At 50.8% G+C, this 25,391-nt stretch overlaps 1 protein-coding gene across 1 annotated transcript in view; it reads left to right on the forward strand.

Annotated features, from left to right (window-relative positions):
* Positions 1 to 424: 424 nt before the first annotated feature.
* The window catches only part of BRMS1L (BRMS1 like transcriptional repressor), a 65,009-nt gene continuing 40,042 nt past the window's right edge, over positions 425 to 25,391 (forward strand). Inside the window, exons 1-5 of the mRNA XM_075329491.1 lie at positions 425 to 612; positions 4,447 to 4,537; positions 9,514 to 9,641; positions 10,362 to 10,441; positions 20,503 to 20,599. Of these exons, the coding sequence (XP_075185606.1) occupies positions 477 to 612; positions 4,447 to 4,537; positions 9,514 to 9,641; positions 10,362 to 10,441; positions 20,503 to 20,599 (532 nt within the window). The 5' untranslated portion in view covers positions 425 to 476. The remainder of the gene's footprint in view (positions 613 to 4,446; positions 4,538 to 9,513; positions 9,642 to 10,361; positions 10,442 to 20,502; positions 20,600 to 25,391) is intronic.

The raw sequence follows: 25,391 nt of genomic DNA on the forward strand, positions 1-25,391 counted from the left end.
AACTGAACTATTCTGCAAAGTGCCGTCATTACCGCTCCAGAAACCACCCCTTTCAGAGAGTCCCTTTATACGGCACATAATCGCTTTCTAAAGCCATCGGCCTTTGATTGCTTCAGGCTGACGCCCCGTCTGTTTATAAGCCGCCCGGCAGCCACGCTGTTTCGCTTTGCCACCCGGGACTTGTAGTTCTATGGTTCATGAATTCCCTGAACACACAACCAGGGCTGACCGGAATAAAACTATAAATCCCAGCGTGCAGTGCAAACTCCAAGACCGGCCCTGCGCTCTCCACCAAACCTAAGGCTGTGCAGTAAAGAAAGAAATGCTGCAGCGAATCAGAAAGAGGAGGTCGAGATGGCAGCCAATCATTTTTCTAAAAGTTGTGCCATGAGGGCGGTGTCATAAAATTAGTAAGATACTGTGAGCCCTGGGCGGTCCTGGGAGGGAGGCGAAGCTGAGGCGCTGGTGGGGAGGAAATGCCGGTCCATTCACGGGAGAAGAAGGACAGCAACCACAATGACATGGAAGTGGACTACGCGGAGAACGAGGGCAGCAGCTCCGAGGACGAGGACACTGACAGCTCCAGCGGCAGCGAGGAGGGCGACAGCTCGGGTAACGTGCAGCCGGGACCGCGCCGCCCGGGGAAGGGGGATAAAGCGCCTGCGGGGATGTGCACCCGGGGGATAAAGCGCCTGCGGGGATGTGCACCCGGGGGGATAACCTGCACCGCCCGGGGATAAAGCGCCTGCGGGGATGTGCACCCGGGGGATATAGCGCCTGCGGGGGGATGTGCATCCGGGGAATAACCTGCACCGCCCGGGGATAAAGCGCCTGCGGGGATGTGCACCCGGGGGGATAAAGCGCCTGCGGGGATGTGCACCCGGGGGGATAAAGCGCCTGCGGGGATGTGCACCCGGGGGGATAAAGCGCCTGCGGGGATGTGCACCCGGGGGGATAAAGCGCCTGCGGGGATGTGCACCCGGGGGGATAAAGCGCCTGCGGGGATGTGCACCCGGGGGGATAAAGCGCCTGCGGGGATGTGCACCCGGGGGGATAAAGCGCCTGCGGGGATGTGCACCCGGGGGGATAAAGCGCCTGTGGGGATGTGCACCCGGGGGGATAAAGCGCCTGCGGGGATGTGCACCCGGGGGGATAAAGCGCCTGCGGGGATGTGCACCCGGGGGGATAAAGCGCCTGCGGGGATGTGCACCCGGGGGGATAACCTGCGCCGCCCGGGGGGGGGGATAAAGTGCCTGCGGGGATGTGCACCCGAGGGGAATAACCTGCGCCGCGCAGTACAGACACAGGTGCCGCTCATCCCTGCCGAGTGCTCCCGGGGAGATCTGCGCCTGCATCAGCAGATGTGACTGCAGCAGAGACACCAGGTGATGGCAGGTAGCAGCACAGGCATGGCAGATGGCAGGTGGCGGCAGCACAGGTCACAGAGGTGGCAGGTGGCGGCAGCACAGGTCACAGAGGTGGCAGGTGGTGGCAGCACAGGTCAGAGGTGGCAGGTGGCGGCAGCACAGGTCACAGAGGTGGCAGGTGGCGGCAGCACAGGTCACAGAGGTGGCAGGTGGCGGCAGCACAGGTCACAGAGGTGGCAGGTGGCGGCAGCACAGGTCACAGAGGTGGCAGGTGGCGGCAGCACAGGTCACAGAGGTGGCAGGTGGCGGCAGCACGGGTCACAGAGGTGGCAGGTGGCGGCAGCACGGGTCACAGAGGTGGCAGGTGGCGGCAGCACGGGTCACAGAGGTGACAGGTGGCGGCAGCACGGGTCACAGAGGTGGCAGCTGGCGGCAGCACGGGTCACAGAGGTGGCAGCTGGCGGCAGCACGGGTCACAGAGGTGGCAGGTGGCGGCAGCACAGGTCACAGAGGTGACAGGTGGCGGCAGCTCAGGTCACAGAGGTGACAGGTGGCGGCAGCTCAGGTCACAGAGGTGACGGGTGGCGGCAGCACAGGTCACAGAGGTGCGGCAGTCCCCAGGAACCCGTTCCTTTGCACACAGCACGTTATGCCTTATGCCCGTCGGGACCTCTTTCCCATAACCAGAAGGGTTATTGATTTCGGGAGCGCTGGAGCCATGCACCTGTAGGGCTCATATCCCTGACATACTTACCACTTTTTAGTCTGGGTACTTATGGACGCCTGACAATCACGGCTGTGAATTAATCGCGCTGGCTACCTCAAAATATCCGCTACAGCACCTTACCCTGACCTGAATGGACTTAAGCTAGTGGAATCCCTTTATGGTGACAGCCGCTCTGACCACTCTTTCCTTATGGCAGTGGATTGACGCCATAATTTACATACCCTGTACTCCTGTAACGATTCTTCTGCATCCCCATAGCCAGGGGTGATATTGACCTCAGGAACATTGGAGCCATATTCCAGTGGAAATTACACCCTTTACTCACTACCTTTATGTTCCTGCATCAATTGTGCCGCATTTCTGAGTACATAGCCATCAGTACGCCCTGCACTAAGACAAGTCCTGATTGAGGAAGACCGGATACGGTCGAAACGTTTGCTCATAAGGACAGTTTTTCTATGCAAATTTTGAAAAGTAAATGGAATTGATTTAAGACTTTTTGCTGAGTATTGTCTTTATTGGGGGTAGTGTGCCGGAGTTCTCCTCTTATAAGTGATACTTTTTCTCCAGAGCACCTAGTAGGTGACGCAGGGTCCTATTCACTTTACAGGTCACAGAGATGACAGGTGGCAGCAGCACATGTGGTAGCAGCATGGATGACAGGTGACAGCAGCATGGATGACAGGTGACAGCAGCATGGATGACAGGTGACAGCAGCACGGGTGGCAGAGATGACATGGATGACAGGTGGCAGCAGCACATGTGGTAGCAGCATGGATGACAGGTGACAGCAGCACGGGTGGCAGAGATGACATGGATGACAGGTGGCGGCAGCATGGATGACAGGTGTCAGCAGCAGGGGTGGTAGGGATGACAGGTGGCGACAGCACGAGTGGCAGGGATGACAGGTGGCGGCAGGAATGACAGGTGACAGCAGCATAGATGGTAGGTGGCGGCAGCAGGGGTGGTAGGGATGACAGGTGGCGGCAGCAGGGGTGGTAGGGATGACAGGTGGCAGCAGCAGGGGTGGCAGGGATGACAGCTGGTGGCAGGGATGTCAGGTGACAGCAGCATGTATGGCAGGTGGCGGCAACACGAGTGGCAGGGATGACAGGTGACAGCAGCAGGGATGACAGGTGGCGGCAGGAATGACAGGTGACAGCAGCATAGATGTTAGGTGGCAGCAGCATGGGTGGCAGAGATGACAGGTGGCGGCAGCAGGGGTGGCAGAGATGACAGGTGGCGGCAGCAGGGGTGGCAGAGATGACAGGTGGCGGCAGCAGGGGTGGCAGAGATGACAGGTGGCGGCAGCAGGGGTGGTAGGGATGACAGGTGGCGGCAGCAGGGGTGGCAGGGATGACAGGTGGCGGCAGGGTTGACAGCTGGTGGCAGGGATGTCAGGTGACAGCAGCATGTATGGCAGGTGGCGGCAACACGAGTGGCAGGGATGACAGGTGACAGCAGCAGGGATGACAGGTGACCGCAGCAAGGGCGGCAGGGATGATAGGTGGTGGCAGGAATGACAGGTGACAGCAGCATGGATGGCAGGTAGCTGCAGCAAAGAGGGCAGGCAGCAGCGATGACAGGTTATGGCAGCATAGGTGGCAGGTGGTGGCAGCACAGGTTGTAGAGTTACTGGCGGCAGCAGCGCGGGTGTAGTGCAGATGTCGCTGCTCTGTCGCACACATGGGGCTCGTAGCCTGATTTTCTCCTTTTGGCTAATCCGTGTTCTCCAGGCTCCTATCCTGAGCAGTGAGTGTGGAGCGGATGTGGCCCCGGGCCCTCGTGCAGCTGGTGATGGCGGCCCCTTGTCGGAGGCAGATCTTCAGGTCTCCGGCCACATTAATCATTACAGGAGGATCCCTCAGTAATTGATTTGCGGTGAAATCTTTCCGTCTGCCGGCTTTATGGATAATGGAATTGGTCTCATTAATCAGGAATCTTTTGGTATTAACCCTTTGTGGCAGGATCCGTATTTTGGACGCAGAAATGTGAGGTAGTCGTCTGCTTTCATTATGTATTTCGCCCTTGAGTAACGTGTCGGGCGGTGCTCACATCCGCAGTGGGAACCGCAGAGTCCTCCACTTTTGGCAGAAGAATATCACGTGTGCAGTTTTTTGGGTTTTTTTTTTTCCCCATAACACCCCAGTGTAACAAGACCCATCATACTTTGAGGTCCATCTTGTGACGGCCCCGGCACAGCGTTGCGGCATACAGAAGGCTCGGTGCCGATTATTCTGATTGTTGTGGTTTATTGTTTATCTCTTGGTTACATTAAGAAAATACAATCTGCATCTTTGTCACATTTTTCTCCGTCCATAATACAGAAAAATATCCTTTTCTTTTTTGCAGAAATGGATGACGAGGATTGTGAGCGGCGGCGGATGGAGTGCCTGGACGAAATGTCGAACCTCGAAAAGCAGTTTACAGATCTCAAAGACCAGTACGTCCTGTAATAAGACTCTTGTAGTAATGTGCCCATATTGTACCCTATTGAAGTAATTTACCATATTGCCCCCATCTTGTAATAATGTGCCCATATTGCCCCATCTTGTAGTAATGTGCCCATATTGCCCCATCTTGTAGTAATGTGCCCATATTGCCCCATCTTGTAGCAATGTGCCCGTATTGAGCCCTCTTGTAGCAATGTGCCCGTATTGAGCCCTCTTGTAGCAATGTGCCCGTATTGAGCCCTCTTGTAGCAATGTGCCCGTATTGAGCCCTCTTGTAGCAATGTGCCCGTATTGTGCCCTCTTGTAGCAATGTGCCCGTATTGTGCCCTCTTGTAGCAATGTGCCCGTATTGTGCCCTCTTGTAGCAATGTGCCCGTATTGTGCCCTCTTGTAGCAATGTGCCCGTATTGTGCCCTCTTGTAGCAATGTGCCCGTATTGTGCCCTCTTGTAGCAATGTGCCCGTATTGTGCCCTCTTGTAGCAATGTGCCCGTATTGTGCCCTCTTGTAGCAATGTGCCCGTATTGTGCCCTCTTGTAGCAATGTGCCCGTATTGTGCCCTCTTGTAGCAATGTGCCCGTATTGTGCCCTCTTGTAGCAATGTGCCCGTATTGTGCCCTCTTGTAGCAATGTGCCCGTATTGTGCCCTCTTGTAGCAATGTGCCCGTATTGAGCCCTCTTGTAGCAATGTGCCCGTATTGTGCCCTCTTGTAGCAATGTGCCCGTATTGTGCCCTCTTGTAGCAATGTGCCCGTATTGTGCCCTCTTGTAGCAATGTGCCCGTATTGTGCCCTCTTGTAGCAATGTGCCCGTATTGTGCCCTCTTGTAGCAATGTGCCCGTATTGTGCCCTCTTGTAGCAATGTGCCCGTATTGTGCCCTCTTGTAGCAATGTGCCCGTATTGTGCCCTCTTGTAGCAATGTGCCCGTATTGAGCCCTCTTGTAGCAATGTGCCCGTATTGAGCCCTCTTGTAGCAATGTGCCCGTATTGAGCCCTCTTGTAGCAATGTGCCCGTATTGTGCCCTCTTGTAGCAATGTGCCCGTATTGTGCCCTCTTGTAGCAATGTGCCCGTATTGTGCCCTCTTGTAGCAATGTGCCCGTATTGTGCCCTCTTGTAGCAATGTGCCCGTATTGTGCCCTCTTGTAGCAATGTGCCCGTATTGTGCCCTCTTGTAGCAATGTGCCCGTATTGTGCCCTGTTGTAGCAATGTGCCCGTATTGTGCCCTCTTGTAGCAATGTGCCCGTATTGTGCCCTCTTGTAGCAATGTGCCCGTATTGTGCCCTCTTGTAGCAATGTGCCCGTATTGTGCCCTCTTGTAGCAATGTGCCCGTATTGCGCCCCCATCTTGTAGCAGTGTGCCCGTATTGCGCCCCCATCTTGTAGCAGTGTGCCCATATTGTGCGTGCAGGATTCCCCGCTGCCGTCCTCAATGTCTGATAGGTCTTCTGAATTTTGCTGTGCCAAAATAGTACAGAATGAGATACTAAAGAGGTTTCCAAAGGGCACCCCAAATGCTTCCAGTTATGTAAAATATCATGGCCAGCTGATTCTCGCCCCCACACCATTCCAGTCTCTGTATTTTGACTGCTGCAGTGACATCACTGAAGCAGCATGCATCACCGCTGCAGCCAATCACTTTAGTCAGCATCTCATGCTGTCTACGTATGCACAGCCGCTGAGCTGCAAGAGTTTGGAGTCCACTTTGCTGAAAGTATAAAACCCCTTTTTAATGACGCATTGAAATAAGAGATCTCGTCCACAGAAAATGTTATAAATGTATAGCTGCTCCGGTTCCCATCAATTGTACCTGTATTTGTCTTGATATTTGGCCCCAATTATGCTCTGACCTCAGTGGAGAGGGGGTGGGAGTTCCCATTCCAAATGTCTGCCTATTGCACCCACCCCTCCGGCTGACAGCGATGTGCACTGGGGTCCCCATTCTTGAGAAAGTTGTGGGCCACACTGGTGGGATCTACATTCACTACATGTGTCTTTTTGTGGATAACAGAAATGTGCGTAATAGAACAGGCACCATTAATGTATAATGCTGAGCTTTCTAACAAGTCTTTTACCTCACCTCAGAGCTAATTCACAGATGGCTCAGTGCTGCTGTGTAAGATCCTTCTATGCTCCCACAGCTTGTTTGTGTGCGTACAATTGAAAGAGCAGGAATCCCTCTCCGTGTGCTGCGCTGTGTATGACAGAGACCACCGCTCAAGTCTCTGCTGTCCCCCAGTGCTTGACATTAATGACCTATGATGGCAGACTGGAGATTTTTTTGGGACCTTAGACTGTGAGGTTGGACTGCTTAGTGGTTAGTAGTGTATAGTATGGTAGCTCAGTGGTTAGCAGTTTACTGTGGGTAGCACTGTGGGTCATAGTTAGCGCTGCACGGTGTCTCAGTGGTTAGCACTCTACAGTGCGCTGTGTAGGGGTCCAGGGACGGGGGACCCCAAATGTTTAATATGTCATGGTTGCTGTTCTGGCACGAGGGCGCAAGGGCCGTGTTCCCTGGGTGGTCTACAACGCTGATGTTCCCTGCTATCGGCCCCATACAGAATCCACAGCCAATGGATTGACCACAGACACAGGTCTGGGGGATAACAGCCGCTTTAATACAGCAGGAATGAAGAAATCCAACGCGCAATATATGTTTTTCCAGCACCCATGACAGCACCACAATGTAAGGGTGCCGTCATGGGTTCAGAAAAATACATTATTACTTACTGGTAATGTGTGTGGTTTTTTTTTTTTTTTTTCCCCTGAACCCATGACTGCACCATGATGTAAGGGTGCCGTCATGGGTGCTGGAGAAATACGGAATGACTTACCGGTAATGTGTTTTTTTTCAGAACCCATGACGGCAGCACGATGTAAGGGTGCCGTCATGGGTGCTGGAGGAATACGGAATGACTTACCGGTAATGTGTTTTTTTTCAGAACCCATGACGGCAGCACGATGTAAGGGTGCCGTCATGGGTGCTGGAAAAATACATAATTACTTACTGGTAATGTGTTTTTTCTGAACCCATGACGGCACCATGATGTAAGGGTGCCGTCATGGGTGCTGGAGAAATACGGAATGACTTACCGGTAATGTGTTTTTTTTCAGAACCCATGACGGCAGCACGATGTAAGGGTGCCGTCATGGGTGCTGGAAAAATACGTAATTACTTAACGGTAATGTGTTTTTCACAGTCTCTCGTGGGTAAGCCACGGGAAAGAGTTGAATACTGAAGTGCAATTAGGGTTCTGGAGCTTTAAGAGCACAAATTGTTTGAGATGTAATCCTGGTATGCTTTTAGAAGCAGCTTCAGAGTCTTTTGTAGCTTAGAATAGGAGGGTAGGTGCAATAAGGAGATTGTACAGACCTGGAGTCCTGGGGTTAATATGACTGCTAGGCACGGCACATGCAGATGTACTTGTAAGCAAATGAAGAAAGTTGCCCAGTGCGTTACGGGGACCGGACGGCTGGTGCGTGGACAATGGCCTGCAAGCCACTAATGTTGCATTGGGATGGGAGACCCTCAAACTTTCCCAACCCACGTGTAGTAGGGTCTGGTATATACTCAGTATGTCTTACTGTATGAAGATGCACGGGGTATATCCGGACAGCGAGGATTCAGGATAGCAAGCCTTCAGAATATTGGCTGTAAAAGTCTGGAAATGCTGGAATTCTAGGTCCTGGCAGGAGATTTTGTGGGGAAGACTCTCCACATGTGCTCTGCTCCCATCAGGAGTCATCGAGAACTCTGCCTAGCCAGACAGAGACTGGAAGTAGCCCCACCTATTGAGCCATGGGACCAAGTCACTGGTCCATAGGAAAACCCAATTTACACTTCAGATTCTTACAGTGGAAGGTAAATATAAACCATACATACATTTTCACCAGTAGATGGTGCTAGAACACAACAAAGGAGAAATACATTACATGTAAGTGAATTTAGCTATAAGTGCATATTCTAAAGCTCACACACGAAAGGGACTATATGTAGAGGGGCAGCTGGGGAATGAGCTGTAGAGTGCAGGAGCTACTCACAATCCAAGGGTACTTAAAGGGACAGACACAATCTGAACTGAGACACTACAGCTGCAAGGTGGCTCAGTGGTTAGCACTGTACAGAGGGCTGCATGGTGGCTCAGTGGTTAGCACTGTACTGAGGGTTGCATGGTGGCTCAAAGGTTAGCACTGTACAGTGGGATGCATGGTGGCTCAGTGGTTAGTACAGTACAGAGGGCTGCATCGTGGCTCAGTGGTTAGCACTGTACAGTGGGCTGCATGGTGGCTCAGTGGTTAGCACTGTACAGTGGGCTGCATGGTGGCTCAGAGGTTAGCACTGTACAGTGGGCTGCATGGTGGCTCAGTGGTTAGTACTGTACAGAGGGCTGCATGGTGGATCAGTGGTTAGCACTGTACAGTGGGCTGCATGGTGGATCAGTGGTTAGTACTGTACAGAGGGCTGCATAGTGGATGTGGTTAGTACAGTAGGCTGCATGGTGGCTCAGTGGTTAGCACTGTAAAGAGGGCTGCATGGTGGCTCAGTGGTTAGTATTGTACAGCTGGCTGCATGGTGACTCAGTGGTTATGACTGACAAGTGGGCGGAACGGTGGCTCAGTGGGTTGCATGGCGACTCAATGGTTAGCACTGTACAAGTGGGCGTCACAGTGGCTCAGTGGGCAGCACTGAGGTCCTGGGTTCAACTCCCACCAAGGATAACATCTGCAGGGAGTTTGTATGTTCTCCCCGTGTTTGAGTGGACTTCTTCCGGGTTCTCCGGTTTCCTCCCACACTCCAAAGACATACTGATAATGAATGTAGATTTTGAGCCCCATTGGGGACAGTGATGATGTCTGTATAGTGCTGAGGAGTATGTGGTGCTATATAAACAAGCATAATAAATAATTTAGTTATGATCCCTTCCCTTTCGATATTGCTGCTTCATTTCTCATTGTTTATTCGTAGACTTTACAAAGAACGGTTGAGTCAAGTGGATGCCAAATTACAAGAGGTGATTGCTGGGAAAGCTCCCGAATACCTGGAGCCCCTGGCAGCGCTGCAGGAGAACATGCAAATACGGACCAAAGTCGCAGGTACAAAGCATTGCATACGTGCAGAAAGAATTAGTAATAATTATAAAAAATATTGTTTTTTTATATATATATATATATATATATATATATATATATATATATATATATATATATATATATATATATATATATATATATATATATATATATATATATATATATATATATATATATATATATATAATATATAATATATATATATAATATATAATTATAACGTCGTCCATGTGTAAATCGTTTTATCCATTGAAACCAAATGGATTAAATACTTCAGATCCCGAAAATAGAAGTCGTTCTCTTCTGTTGTGTTTTTCTCCAGTGGAGGGGAAAAAACACAGAAAACTGACTGTATTATTCATCGATGCACTTTTCCAGCTATACAGCCTCTGCCACTACCTTATAGGATTTGCAGCTGTTGTTGAGCGCTGTCTCCAGTAGGCGCCCCCTGGTGGTGAAAGAATTGTACTATTTATCTTAAATTCTCAGAAACGAGGTGTTTTTTTTTTTTTTTTTTTAACCTTGTAGAGAGAATCTGTGCTCCAACCTTTTTGTAGTTAGTTATTTTTTTTTTTTATTGCTATGGATAGGTGTCTAAGTGTCCCCATCCACTTATTCTGCGTAGCGTGTTCCCTCTATGTACAGGACGCGTTGTTGATTGGACTGACGAGTCATTCTGGTTGTGTTGCTGTTTTCCAATCTTCTTTTTACTTTTTATTTCAGGCATTTACCGGGAGTTATGTCTAGAGTCTGTAAAGAACAAGCATGACTGCGAGATCCAAGCTGCACGCCAGCACTGCGAGGTAGGAGTCTGCAACGCCGTGCTGCGATCATGTGTAAGGTGTATTTATATTCTATATACAGAGCAAAGTAAATACATATAGGAATGACTGTTCAGGAACAAAAAAAACCAAACCCTTATGGGGTTAATCTGCAGGTTAATAGCATTCTGACACCGTGCAGCTGCTGCCCTGAGAGCCCCGCTGCCCGGAGTAAATGATCTTTTATTCCTCCCAGCAGCCGCAGGCTTTCAGTCATAGGGGCTTCAGTCACAGCTCTGTACATAGTGAACAATGGCTGTAATCGCTCCCCTAGCACAGACAGCCGGCTCTGCATTACTTCAATATAGAACTGCTGCCAATCAGTGGCGGAGTTGCGGTTGCAGCCACCGGTCACTATATGTTGTGCAGTGACTGAAGCAGAGTCCCTCTGATGAAAAGTTATTTTCCTCCCGTCAGCGAGGCTCTCAGTGCAGCAGCCGCACAATGTATCAGAAAGCTATTAACCCCATATTTCCAGGTTACATGGCAGGTCCCCTGTAAAGGGGGTTATCTCATATTATTAAATGGGTAAAATTGCAAAGTGCTTATGAAGAGAAGAAACTTTGCAATTTACCTCTTGTTAAAATTCTTCTTCATTCTCAAGAACAGAGGGATTTTGAATTCTGTTGTGCGCTGCTTGTTGCGTGCGTTACCGACCACCTCGGCAGAGTATCACAGGTGGCCGGTATTCTAGGAGAGAAGTGCGGGATCCAGCCAGCTTCAGTGTCCGTGCTGGAGAGGCAAAGCTGTTTCTACTTGCAGTGCCATTGCACTTGGTTGGGACCATGCCGCCGGTCTGCGCTGTCAGTCTTCAGGAGCGCACACCTCCACACCCAGGCAGGAAGCCCAGATGCTGGGGAGCGGTGCACTCCTGAACACTGGAGATAATAAGTACACCCCTTTTATGTGGTTCATATAAATAATTGACCAGTGCACATCTTGTATCATATCATATGCCACTCCATAATAAACTGAGAAAGGACAGAAGATGATGGAGCATTTAAGGCTTATTATAAAAATATCAACTTTATTAAGTACAAAATTGACTTACCCATAACTCAAGCGGTGGTCAATCAAGAGTCCCACATCAACATAAAAGACCCTCCAACGCGCGTTTCGCTGAACAATAGATATTGTAGCTTCTTCAGGGAAAGTCAGCCAGTGATAAATCAAATCAATCGCCCTGAGACTAAAGGCCCTGTTACACGCAACAACATATCTAACGATATGTCATCGGGGTTACGGAATTCGTGATGCACATCCGGCGTCTTTAGCGATGTTGCGTGTAAGAGCTCCGAGAGGGTGTTAACGATCAAAAATACTCACCTTATCGTTGACATGTCGTTCTAATCCCAAATATTGTTGCTGTTGCAGGACACAGGTTGTTGGTCGTTCCTGAGGCAGCACACATCGCTACGTGTGACACCCTGGGAACGGCGAACAGCTTACCTGCGTCCTCCGGCAACGAGGTGGGCGTGTCGTGAATGCGGAGGTTCTCCGCTCCTTCACTTTAATTGGCCGTTTGCTGTGATGCCGCACGAACCGCCCCCTTACAAAAGGCGGTTCGCCAGACACAGCGACGTCGCTAGGCAGGTAAGTACGTGTGACTGGTCCTAACGATGTTGTGTGCCACGGGCAGCAATTTGCCTGTGACGCACAACCGACGGGGGCGGGTTCTTTCACCAGCAACATTGCTAGCGATATTGCTGCGTGTAAAGCCCCCTTTACCCATAACTCAAGAGGTGGTCAATCAAGAGTCCCACATCAACATAAAAGACCCTCCAACACGCGTTTCGCGGAACCATACATGTTTTAGCTTCTTCAAAGAAGGTGATGTTGTAGCTTCTTCCCTGAAGAAGCTACAACATTTGTTCCGCAAAACACGTGTTGGAGAGTCTATTATGTTGATGTGGGACTCTTGATTGATCACCACTTGAGCTATGGGTAAGTCTCAGGGCGATTGATTTGATTTATCTCTGGCTGACTTTCTTTATTGCGTCCTTGATATATTTAGACTGATAGAATCAGCCAATGATATTGGATGCACTAAGCTAAAATCCCTTCTGGGTTTTTATCAGGGCTGTGGAGTCGGTAAGCCAAACCTTCGACTCCGACTCCGACTCCTCAAATTCTCTTGCACCGACTCCGGCTCCGGCTCCGACTCCGACTCCGACTCCTACATATATTGCTTATAGTTAGGTGAAAAATTTATTGTAGTACATGAATATGTGTATGTGAACATCAGACATTTAATAATTTTTATGATACAATAATCAAGATATTTGGATAGAACATAAAATATATTTATTGGAATACAACTTTAGAACACAAACTGTAATAAATTGTAAATATGTAATACACTATGTAATATACAGTAGATTACATATATATCTTGTGTGTGTATATACACTATACTATAGATACTATATACTATATACTAATATATATATATATATATATATATATATATATATTTATATATATATATATATATATATATATCTATAGTATATAGTATATAGTATCTATAGTATAGTGTATATACACACACAAGATATATATGTAATCTACTGTATATTACATAGTGTATTACATATTTACAATTTATTACAGTTTGTGTTCTAAAGTTGTATTCCAATAAATATATTTATGTTCTATCCAATTATCTTGATTATTGTATCATAAAAACAATTAAATGTCTGATGTTCACATTGTACTACAATAAATTTTTCACTTAAATATAAGCATTATACTAAATATTATTTAGTAAAATATTCAGCACATTCTGCATTGCACTCCTGTCCCCAATTTATTATATATTTTAGGAGTCGGAGTCGGTGCATTTTATACCGACTCCGACTCCGACTCCACCAAAATGAGCTCCGACTCCGACTCCGACTCCACGACTCCGACTCCGACTCCACAGCCCTGGTTTTTATAGCGTTTGGGGGGCCCCCTTCTTGTCAGCCACATGAGATATATATATATTTTATATATTATAGCCCCCCCCTTCTTGGACTTCCCATTATTCTTGTGTTTGTTGCCTGGGCCCCCCACTAGCATGTGGGTTTTTCCCTGCCGCCCATGACAGCACCACATGAGAGAGATAGGTTCCGCCCACATCAGGACAGGAAACCCACTGATAAAAAGGCGGTACCTCTCCTCCACATCAGTTTGGTTTCCTGTCCTGGTATGGACAACCCATTGCTGTCCAAGGTCCGTCCCGGTGTGGAAGACTGGTACTTACCTGAAGCCGGTGCTCGGGCCTGGCTGCACCCCCCCTCGGTCTCAGACCTCTGCGGCGGTGAGGCGCGGGCCTGGAGCGGGAGCTCGGCCCGGCGTCGCTCCAGGGATGTGCGCGCTCACGGCGGCCGCTGGAAGGCTTGTCCCTGCTGTGCAGCACGCTGGAGTGAAGCTGGACGCTCCGGCCGGAAGTGACGCGATTCCATGGTGACGTGCGCAATGCGACCAGGAAGTGACTGGTGTGCGCATGCGCACTAGGATCCAAGATGGCGGCGCCCATGTAACGAGACAAATGTGACCGGCGCTTGGGACTGGTGAGTTTTTTCTCCTCCTTTGTTACCATTATGGCAGGAGATTCACCCCGCAGCAAGGAGCAGCGCAAGGAGTCGCCACAGCGTGGCTCGGAACGCGGCTCTGCGGATCGTTCCCGGAAGGCTGTATCCAGTCCGGGCAGCGTTCGGTCGGTGGGTCCCAAGAGGTCCAAGGGAGATAAGCCGCCTCCTGATCCGGTATTGCCTGGAGTCGTGGGGGTGAGTGGACTTCGTGGTCTTCCATGTTTCTAAGTCCCAGTTTCCGTGTCCCCTCTCTTGTTAGGTACCGACAAAATGTGCCTCCAAGCAGCGTCACAAGGAATGTGCCATATGCCACTCCTCCCTGTCTTCGGATTACACCAAGGCCCTGTGTGCAGGCTGTATTCAACAGACCCTACTCAAAGAGGGGCCGGGGTTCTCATCTGAATTACGTTCCATTATCAGAGCGGAAGTACAGGAGTCCCTTAAATCCCTTAAGGGGGGCAAGAGGCGCAAGAAATCCCGTCATCATAAGCTGTCTACTCCCGATACCTCGGCGGGTTCGGCTCAGGGCTCTCGGTCGTCGGGATCCTCGGGATCCTCCCCCTCCGATTCTGGCTCCTCTTCCGATGAAGGTGGTCGTCCTTGTTTTCCTACAGCAGACGTAGGACCTTTGGTGAAGGCAGTACGTTCGACCATGGGTATAGTGCACCCCCGGGGGCCCGAATCTACCCAGGATGTCATGTTTGGGGGCTTGGATTCCAGGAAGCGTAAGGGGTTTCCCATTCCCCAGAAGGTTCAAAGTCTCATTGCTGACCAGTGGAATAAAGTGGACAAAAGGTTGAATCTTAGCTCTTCCCTTAAAAGGAAGTACCCTGTGGATGAAGAAGCGTCTACCTCTTGGGATAGAACCCCGAAAATTGATGTCGCTATTGCCAAGGCGTCTCGTTCCACTACCTTGCCGTTTGAGGACTTGGGGTCCCTTAAGGATCAGCTGGATAGGAAGGCTGATGGTTTTCTGAGAGGTACATGGGAGTCTACGGCAGGTGGCTTGCGCCCGGCCGTGACCAGCGCCTGTGTTGCCCGGTCTTTAATGGTGTGGCTTCAGCAGTTAGAAGACCAGTTGCGCAATGACACTCCTAGGAAAGATATTATCTCGTCCTTGCCCTTAATACAGGGTGCTGCTGCCTTTATGGCTGATGCCTCGGTTGATTCTTTAAGACTATTTGCCAGGTCGGCGGCGCTTTCCAATTCCGCGCGTCGGGCCCTCTGGCTGAAAACTTGGAAGGGTGATGTCCAATCCAAGGGGCGACTATGCAGCATGCCTTGTGAAGGTGCCTATCTTTTTGGCTCTGGCCTGGACGACCTCCTCACTAAGGCATCCGATAAGAAACAGGGGTTTCCAGTTTTTCCGGTGGCGTCCTCTCGCAGCCGGCCCTTTCGGAGACGTCAGTTTTTCGCAAAGAAGTCTCAAAAACCGCAGGATCAGTGGAAGGACCGTAGAAAGCCTACCTCGGGCTTTCTCTTTGGCAAGCGCTCCGATAGTAAGCCCAAGCCCTCTCAATGACGCCTGTCATCAGGTAGGGGGTCGGCTGTCCCTCTTCCTCCATGCATGGCAGGCAATCTCCTCCAACAGGTGGCTCCTTCAGATTGTGGAGGAAGGGTTAAAATTGGACTTCCGTTCACCCCCTCGGGGGTCTCTCATAATAACTTCCTTGCGGTCCCCAGAGCGGCAGATGGCCTTGGAAGTGGAAGTGCTAACTCTCCTCTCGAGGAAGGTCGTTCAGGAGGTCCCCATAGAACAAGAAGGGGACGGCTTTTACTCCACTCTGTTTCTGGTTCGGAAGCCGGACTCCACCTTCCGCACCATCTTCAACCTGAGGAACTTAAATTTGCATCTGGTGCAGCGAGCCTTCAAAATGGAGACCATGAAGTCAACTGTCAGGCTGTTGTATCCAGAGTGTTTTATGGCGGTCCTCGACTTAAAGGACGCCTATTATCACATCCCTATTTTTCCGTCTCACCGGCGGTTTCTCAGGTTCGCACTACACGTCTCCGGGAGGCTGAGACACTTCCAATTCGCAGCGCTGCCATTCGGGCTTTCCATGGCCCCACGGATCTTCACCAAAGTCCTCGCGGAGGTCATGGCACATGTCAGGGAACAGGACATATTGATCATTCCGTATCTGGACGACCTCCTGATAGTGGGTCAGTCGGAGTCTCTATGTGCGGCTCACGTGACCAGGGTCATCACCATCCTGGAAAGCCTGGGGTGGGTGGTGAATCAGCAGAAGTCCAGACTCCAGCCTCTCCAGTGTCAAGTCTTCCTGGGTCTCGTCTTGGACTCCACCAGCCAGTTGTGCCACCTGCCAGAGGACAAGGTCGCCAGGATCTTGTCCTTTCTCTCTTCCGTAAGGAGTTGCCCAAGCATGTCCTTACGGCAGGCTATGTCGCTGGTCGGGACTCTTACCTCTTGCATCCCTGGAGTATGGTGGGCCCAACTGCGTTCCAGAATCCTCCAGATGGAGGTCCTTCAGTTTCAGAGACTGTTTGGAGGCTGTTTGGAGAAACAATTGACCCTGTCTGCAGCCACCTTGCACTCCCTGGGTTGGTGGCAGGACCCCTCTCACCTCCGGATGGGGGTTCCTTGGCTTTCCCCGGTCACGGACACAATAGTCACGGATGCCAGCCATTGGGGGTGGGGTGCCCATCTACGCCAACAGGTGCTTCAGGGTCCCTGGGACGCTCAGTTGGTCAGACAGTCCTCCAACTACAGGGAGCTCATGGCGGTTCTCAAGGCACTAGAGGGGTTCCTCCCCTTCTTGAGAGGTCGCCATGTTCGGATCCTTTCGGACAACAGGGTGACGGTGGCGTACGTCAACCATCAGGGCGGCACCAGATCCCCTTCTCTTCTGACTCTGACTATGCACATCTTCCAGCTGGCCGAACAACATCTCTCCTCCTTGACAGCTCTTCATATCAAGGGGACGGACAACGAGGAGGCAGACTTCCTCAGCCGGCACTGTCTCCGTCAGGGGGAGTGGTCCTTGGACCCGGAGGTCTTTCGCAAGATCACGCTTCTATGGGGTGTCCCTGTTCTAGACCTGTTCGCTACCAAGGCGAATCGGAAAGTGGACAGGTTCTGCTCTCTCAACCCCCGAGACGATCCTGTTGCCCTCGATGCCTTCCAGATGTCTTGGTCTCACGGCCTCCTGTACGCGTTTCCTCCTCTGATCCTGTTGCCTTCGGTTCTCCGGAAAATCCGGACCGACAGAGCAGAGGTTATTCTCATCGCCCCCTTCTGGCCGAAACGGGCGTGGTTTTACTGGCTGCGGACACTGTCTCTGGTGGATCCTTGGGTTCTCCCGGACGCCCCTCATCTCCTGTCCCAGGGCCCAGTCCGTCACCCCCCCCGACCCGGCTCTCCATTTGACGGCTTGGCGTTTGAGCGGCGGCTGCTAGCTCGACGGGGGTTTTCCTCTGGCTTACTCGATACTCTTCTTCGCAGTAGGAAAGCGGTCACCACGGCCATTTACGGTAGGGTCTGGAAGCGCTTTCTCCTTCAGTCGGGGGCTCGGGCGGAGGGCCCCCCTCCTATCTCGGCTATTCTAGAATTCCTCCAGAGGGGGTTGGAATTGGGGCTCTCCACCAGTACGCTCAAGGTGCAGGTATCGGCCTTAGGGGCACTGTTTCATTGTAGTCTGGCGCAGAATGAATGGATTTGCCGTTTCATTAAATCTAAGTCCAGGTCTGTACCTGTTCAGGCTCCCAGGGTTCCCCCATGGGACCTTAATTTAGTGTTGGATGCCCTCACAGGGCCTCCGTTTGAGCCCTTAGGGGAAGTCCCTCTCAAACTGCTGTCCCTTAAGGTTTTTCTCCTCGTCGCACTCACCTCGGCCAGGCGGGTGGGGGATCTCCAAGCCTTGTCTGTGGTTCACCCTTATACCCAGATTCTGGATGATAGGGTAGTGTTGCGTACTGATCCTTTCTACTTGCCCAAGGTTTCTACACCTTTTCATAGGTCCCAAGAGATCGTGCTCCCTTCCCTCTGTGACCCCCCTCGGAACGAGATGGAGGCTAGGTTACACACGTTGGATGTCCGGAGGGCCTTGGTCACGTACCTAGATAGGACTAGGGAATGGAGGAAGTCTCAGGTCCTGTTTGTCACTTTTCAGGGGCAGTCCAGGGGGCATGGGGCTTCTAAGGCTACCTTGGCCAGATGGGTCAGGGATGCCATCGGTTTGGCGTACTCGGCTAAAGACGCCACTCCTCCTCCGGGCATAAGGGCGCACTCCACTAGAGCAGTGTCTACATCTTGGGCGGAGAGGGCGGATGCCTCTCTTGACCAGATCTGTCGGGCGGGCTACTTGGTCGTCTCCTGGGACTTTCTTTCGGCACTATAGGCTGGACTTGTCCTCCACAACTGACCTTTCCTTTGGGAGACGGGTCTTACAAGCGGTGGTCCCTCCCTAAGGTGGTTGGTCTATATAAATCTCTCATGTGGTGCTGTCATGGGCGGCAGGGAAAAATCTTAATTACTCACCGGTAATTGGGATTTTCAATAGCCCATGACAGCACCCTTAGTTCCCCCCCTATTCACTGGTTGTGGGCACCCTTCGGGGAGTGTTAGAGTTATTGGTGTTTTCCTTGGGTGGTGGTGTGATTAATCTGTTTATTGTGTTTTGTTGGTCCTCTCTGGCTCTGAAAACCTACTGATGTGGAGGAGAGGTACCGCCTTTTTATCAGTGGGTTTCCTGTCCTGATGTGGGCGGAACCTATCTCTCTCATGTGGTGCTGTCATGGGCTATTGAAAATCCCATTACCGGTGAGTAATTAAGATTTTCATCCACTATAACATCTAGCACCATCATATTGTAATTTTGAAAAAAATTGATGATTTTTTTTTTTACAATTTTGTTCTTAATAAAGTTGATATTTTTATAATAAGCCTTAAATGCTCCGTCATTTTCTGTCCTTTCTCCCTTTTATGTGGTTTGCATATTACATGGTAAGAGCACTGATTACAATGCTGGCCAATAGTAGCAGTACTGCTGAATACGTCCTGCAGATGACAGCTGACTGCTGGGACTCCCATTGCTGGGGGTCCTGGGCTGTAACAGTGACGCTCCCCTGCATTGCATTGCCTTTCTTGCAGTTTTGCTGCACGTCGTTCTTGTGACAGGTATATTGATAAATCAGACAGCCTCACAATGGTGAAATGTCAAAGCAATAATGCATTGACCCCTCTGCTTACTACAGGGTATCGCAGGGACTATGGCTGCATCTTGTGCCATATAGTGGACTGGAGATATAACATTAATGTACAGGATTGGGCCCAATCTCATGTGTGACGGGAACCTGTGCTCTGATTGCGCTGGTGCCGCACAGTAGAGAACTGTCTCTAATTGCAACTAATACAGTAGAAACCTTGAATTCCACGCACGGCCTTATTCACATGTCAGGATTTCCACTCAATACTTTGAAATGTATTTTTTTTTTTTATTTCTCTTTTCCCCCTGCTCTCTTCCATTTTTGACAATGAAAGGGGGTGGGTTGGCCTTTATCAAAGGAAGTGGATTATCAATCTGTGTCCTGCTGCAGTGGGGGAGGGGGAGGCTTCTGCTGCAGTGGGGGGGAGGCTTCTGCTGCAGTGGGGGGGGAGGCTTCTGCTGCAGTGGGGGGGAGGCTTCTGCTGCAGTGGGGGGGAGGCTTCTGCTGCAGTGGGGGGGAGGCTTCTGCTGCAGTGGGGGGGGAGGCTTCTGCTGCAGTGGGGGGGAGGCTTCTGCTGCAGTGGGGGGGAGGAGGCTTCTGCTGCAGTGGGGGGGGAGGAGGCTTCTGCTGCAGTGGGGGGGAGGAGGCTTCTGCTGCAGTGGGGAGGAGGAGGCTTCTGCTGCAGTGGGGGGGAGGAGGCTTCTGCTGCAGTGGGGGGGAGGAGGCTTCTGCTGCAGTGGGGGGGAGGAGGCTTCTGCTGCAGTGGGGGGGAGGAGGCTTCTGCTGCAGTGGGGGGGAGGAGGCTTCTGCTGCAGTGGGGGGGAGGAGGCTTCTGCTGCAGTGGGGGGGAGGAGGCTTCTGCTGCAGTGGGGGGGAGGAGGCTTCTGCTGCAGTGGGGGGGAGGAGGCTTCTGCTGCAGTGGGGGGGAGGAGGCTTCTGCTGCAGTGGGGGGGAGGAGGCTTCTGCTGCAGTGGGGGGGAGGCTTCTGCTGCAGTGGGGGGGAGGCTTCTGCTGCAGTGGGGGGGGAGGCTTCTGCTGCAGTGGGGGGGGGAGGCTTCTGCTGCAGTGGGGGGGGAGGCTTCTGCTGCAGTGGGGGGGGAGGCTTCTGCTGCAGTGGGGGGTGGAGGCTCCTGCTGCAGGGGGGGGGGGGGAGGCTCCTGCTGCAGTGGGGGGGGGGGGTGTTGGCTCCTGCTGCAGTGGGGGGGCTCCTGCTGCAGTCAGTTGTCTTTCAGCCGGTCATACGCCCCTTTTTTTTTTTCCTAAGGAGATTGTGTCACTGAACTTTCTCTTGTGTTTCAGAGTGAGAAGCTGCTACTTTATGACACGGTCCAAAGTGAATTAGAAGAGAAAATCCGAAGACTGGAGGAGGATCGTCACAGTATTGATATTACCTCAGGTAACGGACACTACTGGAAGCTTTCCTTCCTTGTACTTTTGTACTTCGCTTCAGCGCTGATCACCTCTGGTCCGTGCTGTGCATCCGCCTCCTGTGCCCAGTAGAGAAGCTGGCACTATATGGGGCAATGTAATACTGAACATGGAGCCTAGGAGGCAGCAGGGTGCCCAGTGCAAGGTCTGCAGATGGTTAGTGCCCCTGCTTAGGAGTAGAATTGCTAAACAAGTCGCCTCTCTGCCCCTCTACCATCTACTGGAATACAAATAATAACGAGCTCAGCCACCATTACACCAGGTTATAGCCCGTCTACCATGTGATGTGTGATACAGAACTATCCTGAAAACTTACATTTTACCCGTTACACTGATGCAGGCAAAATCCACAACAAATAGAATTTAGAACACTATTAACCTGCAGATTAACTCCTCAGTAGACCCGTCCTACAGATAAAGAGAAGGTACCTGGATGGAGCCCATACACTCTAGCATCTACCATGAAGAGAGGAGCCGCAGTACCAACATCCCACTGAGCTGTATGCCCCCCCCCTCCCCCAGAACTGTCCCATGACCCCAGTGCTTTATACCCTCCAGGACTGTTCCCTGACCCCACCACAGTGCTGTATACCCTCCAAATCTGTGTGTCCACTGACCCCAGTGCTGTATACCCTTCAGAACTATTTGCTCCTCACCACAGTGCTGTATACCCTCCAAACCTGTGTGTCCACTGACCCCAGTGCTGTATACCCTTCAGAACTATTTGCTCCTCACCACAGTGCTGTATACCCTACAAACCTGTGTCCCCTGATCCCAGTGCTGTATACCCTTCCGAACTGTTTGCTCCCCACCACAGTGCTGTATACCCCCAAGAACTGTCTGTCTCCTTACCGCAGTAGAGTATACCCTCTCAGAACGGTCTGTCCCCTGACCCTAGTGCTGTATACTCCCAGAACTGTATGTTCCCTGACCCCAGTGCTTTTTCCCCTCAAAACTGTGTTCCACTCCACCACAGTGCTGTATACACCCCACAACTGTATGTTCCCCCACCCCAATGCTGTATACCCCCAGAACTGTTTGTCCTCCTACTCCAGTGCTGTATACCCCCCTCTAGAGCTATATGCCCACCCCCCGCCCCAGTGCTGTATACCATCCCAGAGCTTTGTCACCTCCGCCCCAGTGCTGTATACCCCAGCTTCTCCTGTAATGTATATACAGCAGTGTCAGTGTGCTTTGTGTGCGACCATGTCTGTTAGTGACGGCCACCAGTAAGTGTGGCACAGCCACATGCCCGGGAGGAGCTAGATGGGTGACAAGTGGGGGAGGTGAGTGCGGCTGCTGCCGGCTTCCCCATATTAAAAAATACTTCTAATGCATCTGTGTCTGTATATATGATGTGTGTCTGTGTATGTCAGTGTATATGACTGAATATATATTTGTCGGTTTTATATGTATTTTTGTGAATTTCTCTTTAAATATGTATATGTACATATGCCTGTATGTGTACGTATCTGTGTATATGTGTGTCTGCGTGTAGATGGGGCCCACTGAGACTCTTTTGTCTGGGGCCCACAAAAACCTGGAGCCGGCCCTGGGATAGAAACGCAGGCCCTTCCTGTGTACACAATAGCCTGTTCATACCAGAGGGGGTAAGGGAGTCTCCATATCTCTAGTGCAGTGCTGTTCACTCGCATAAGCTGCCAAAGGTGCTAGATCTGAAGTTGGATCCCTTCTGCTTCGTCACGGGTGCTTACCCTTGCCTTGGAGAGTAATGGACCCTGCTTGCAGCTCTCCCATCAGGACAGTCTCTAGGTTAGGGGCTGTTCGTTCGTTCCTAGCCCTTTAGTCTTTTGGTAAGGAATGGTAGTTCTTTCAGGGGACTTCACGTGACCACACGTTCTTCTGCTGCTTTGGAGTCAGCTTTTCACCCTCTATCCGCAGCCTGTTGGCATTACTCGACCTGCACAGTCATTCCCAACTCCAGTCATACCCTCTGTGGACATCTGAAGTGGAGTCAGCCCGATCTATGTGACTGGCTCTTACCCGTGTGGGCTATTCCCATGGCTTAACTCTTTCTTATACAGTGGAACCTCACTTAACAAGTAACCCAGTTAACGAGAATTTCGCTGAACAAGCAAAGCTTTCTGTAAATGTGTAACTCTGTTTACGAGAAAGCCTTGCTGTACGAGCAAAATCCTCACCGCACACACTTCCGGTTCCATACATCCACCGCGCTCTGACCCGCTCTTGCAGTCCACACAAGCGCACACATGTACGCACACACATACAGTATTATGCTCACCTTACCTTCTGTTCCATCGCCGGCCTCGTGGTTCTTATAGTTCGCCGGTACATCGCGACGAGGGAGGAACCCTCGCGGCGAACTAAAAGACCCAGGAGGCCAGCGATGGAGCAGAAGGTAAGATGAGCATAATATGTGTACCTCCCGTTCCATCGCCGGTCTCCTGGGTCCTGTAGTTCGCCACTCCAGGCTGTGTATCTGCAAGCATCGCGACGAGGTCCGCTGTCAGCCGCTACTCAAAGGCAGCGCACTGACCAATCAGAGGCAAGCGGCTCCTGCCTTTGACGTCAGCGCTCTGGGTGCGGAAGTTCCTCCCTCGTCGTCATGGTTACCCGATACACAGCCCGTACCGGCGAACAGCAAGTCCCAGGAGACGGCGATGGAAGGTAAGGTAAGAATAATATGTTTGGGTGTGTGTGTTTGGGGTGTGTGTGTGTGTGTTTGGGTGTGTGTGTGTGTGTGTGTGTGTGTTTGGGGGGGTGTGTGTGTGTTTGGGGGGGTGTGTGTGTGTTTGGGGGGGTGTGTGTGTGTTTTGGGGGGGGTGTGTGTGTGTTTGGGCGGGTGTGTGTGTGTTTGGGGGGGTGTGTGTGTGTTTGGGGGGGGTGTGTGTGTTTGGGGGTGTTTGTACGTGTGCGTGTTTGTACGTGTGCGTGTTTGTACGTGTGCGTGTTTGTACGTGTGCGTGTTTGTACGTGTGCGTGTTTGTACGTGTGCGTGTTTGTACGCGTGCGTGTTTGTACGCGTGCGTGTTTGTACGCGTGCGTGTTTGTACGCGTGCGTGTTTGTACGCGTGCGTGTTTGTACGTGTTTGTGCATGTGTGGAATGGCAGAAGAGGGGACCAGGATGGGACGTATAACAAGTTGTGGAATGAATTGTCTGCATTGTAATGATTTCCTATGGGAAATCTTGCTTTGCTGAACGAGTAGCTTGGTTAACAAGCACAGGCCCAGAACGGATTGTTCTCGTAAACAAAGGTTCCAGTGTACTTCTGTCATCTTTTTCTACCAGCATTATCTTATCCGGCCACTAGATGGCAATATTTCCTACAAACATTATTATCATTATCTTATACTCTACACATTATATACATTTTGTACATAGTTATGCTGGTGTCTTGTGTGAATAGACTTATCAGTGAACAGCACGGAGGCCACTGGTCCCTCATCCAGCGTAGATGATGCCAGTGTTTGGTGGTGTGGTCAGGTACCTTGCGGGTCGTCTAGCACGCAGACCACACTGATGTAAACGGTTTCAAATAGTTTGATGTGACACTTGAGGGCCTCTCACCTCCCTTTAAATGTGCCTGGAGTTGTGCGGCATTCATCATTCGGCTGCAAAGAGCATTGATCACAATGAAGCTGCCATCAGCGTGGAATGTAGACAGAGAATATCCACTTCTCTGCCTTTATGTGACTTTCAGTCTCTCTGTGTCTCTGTTGCAACCTGCTGGTGACACACTCAGCTCAGTGACCACTTCCCTCTGAGATCATCCTGCTTGAAGCCTCATAATGGCGTGGTGCTGCTGATCAATTGTTGGGTGTCGTCTTGGTCTCATGATGTCAAAATGTGAACAGTGGGATGAGGAGGACTGTAAATACCAATTCTGATTTAACACTGAATGTTATTGGGCGATTTATGCATCAAACTCCTGTTGTGAATTTTGCCATTAAGCTCCTTGTTGAAGTGCAAATTGTGCAAAAAGTACTGAACCATTAAATAATTGGATATGTGCATCCGAAAGACTAGAGAAGATCACATTAACCTTTTCGTGCATTTTGGGATCGTCCTGAAATTTCACCCAAAAGCCAAAAATGCCTAACTTTGTGTGTGTCTGTTACCACCCCTGCTCCCCATTCACACCTGAGACCCCGTAACACTAAGTCACATGACACTGGAGAGGGAAAATGGCTAATTGGGCACAATTTGGTCATGTCACTCAGGGGTGTACTCACTTTTGTTGCCACCAGTTTAGACCTTAATGGCAATGAAATGCAAAGTAATTATTTAAAAATAATAAAGTGTGATTTTCTGGATTTTATTTCATTATTCTATCTGTCACAGTTAAAGTTCCCTATGATAAACATTACAGACCTCTCCATTTTTTGCAGGTGGGAAAACTTGCAAAATTGGCAGTGTATCAAATACTTATTTTCCCCATTTGTATCTGTGTGTGTGTCATGTATAAAAAAAAAATAAAAATATATATTATAATTTTTTTTGCCCCTTTTTTGTTCCATATCACAATCTATATTAACCCCTTCACGACCATGGACGGAAAGATCCGTCCTTGTGCCCTGGGCCTTAACGACCAAGGACGGATCTTTCCGTCATGGCGGAATCGCTGCACCGGAGCCTCCGGTGACTGCAATATGTTAACAAAAACCGCAGATTCGGGGAGGAGGGGACCTGTTCCTGACCTTAGGAGGGGTGGTGCCTCCTCCCCGGACCTACGGAGGCTGTGATTGGCTGACGAACGCCGCTCAACCAATCACAGCC

This window comes from Anomaloglossus baeobatrachus, chromosome 12, assembly GCF_048569485.1.
Source record: "Anomaloglossus baeobatrachus isolate aAnoBae1 chromosome 12, aAnoBae1.hap1, whole genome shotgun sequence".
NCBI lineage: Eukaryota > Metazoa > Chordata > Amphibia > Anura > Aromobatidae > Anomaloglossus > Anomaloglossus baeobatrachus.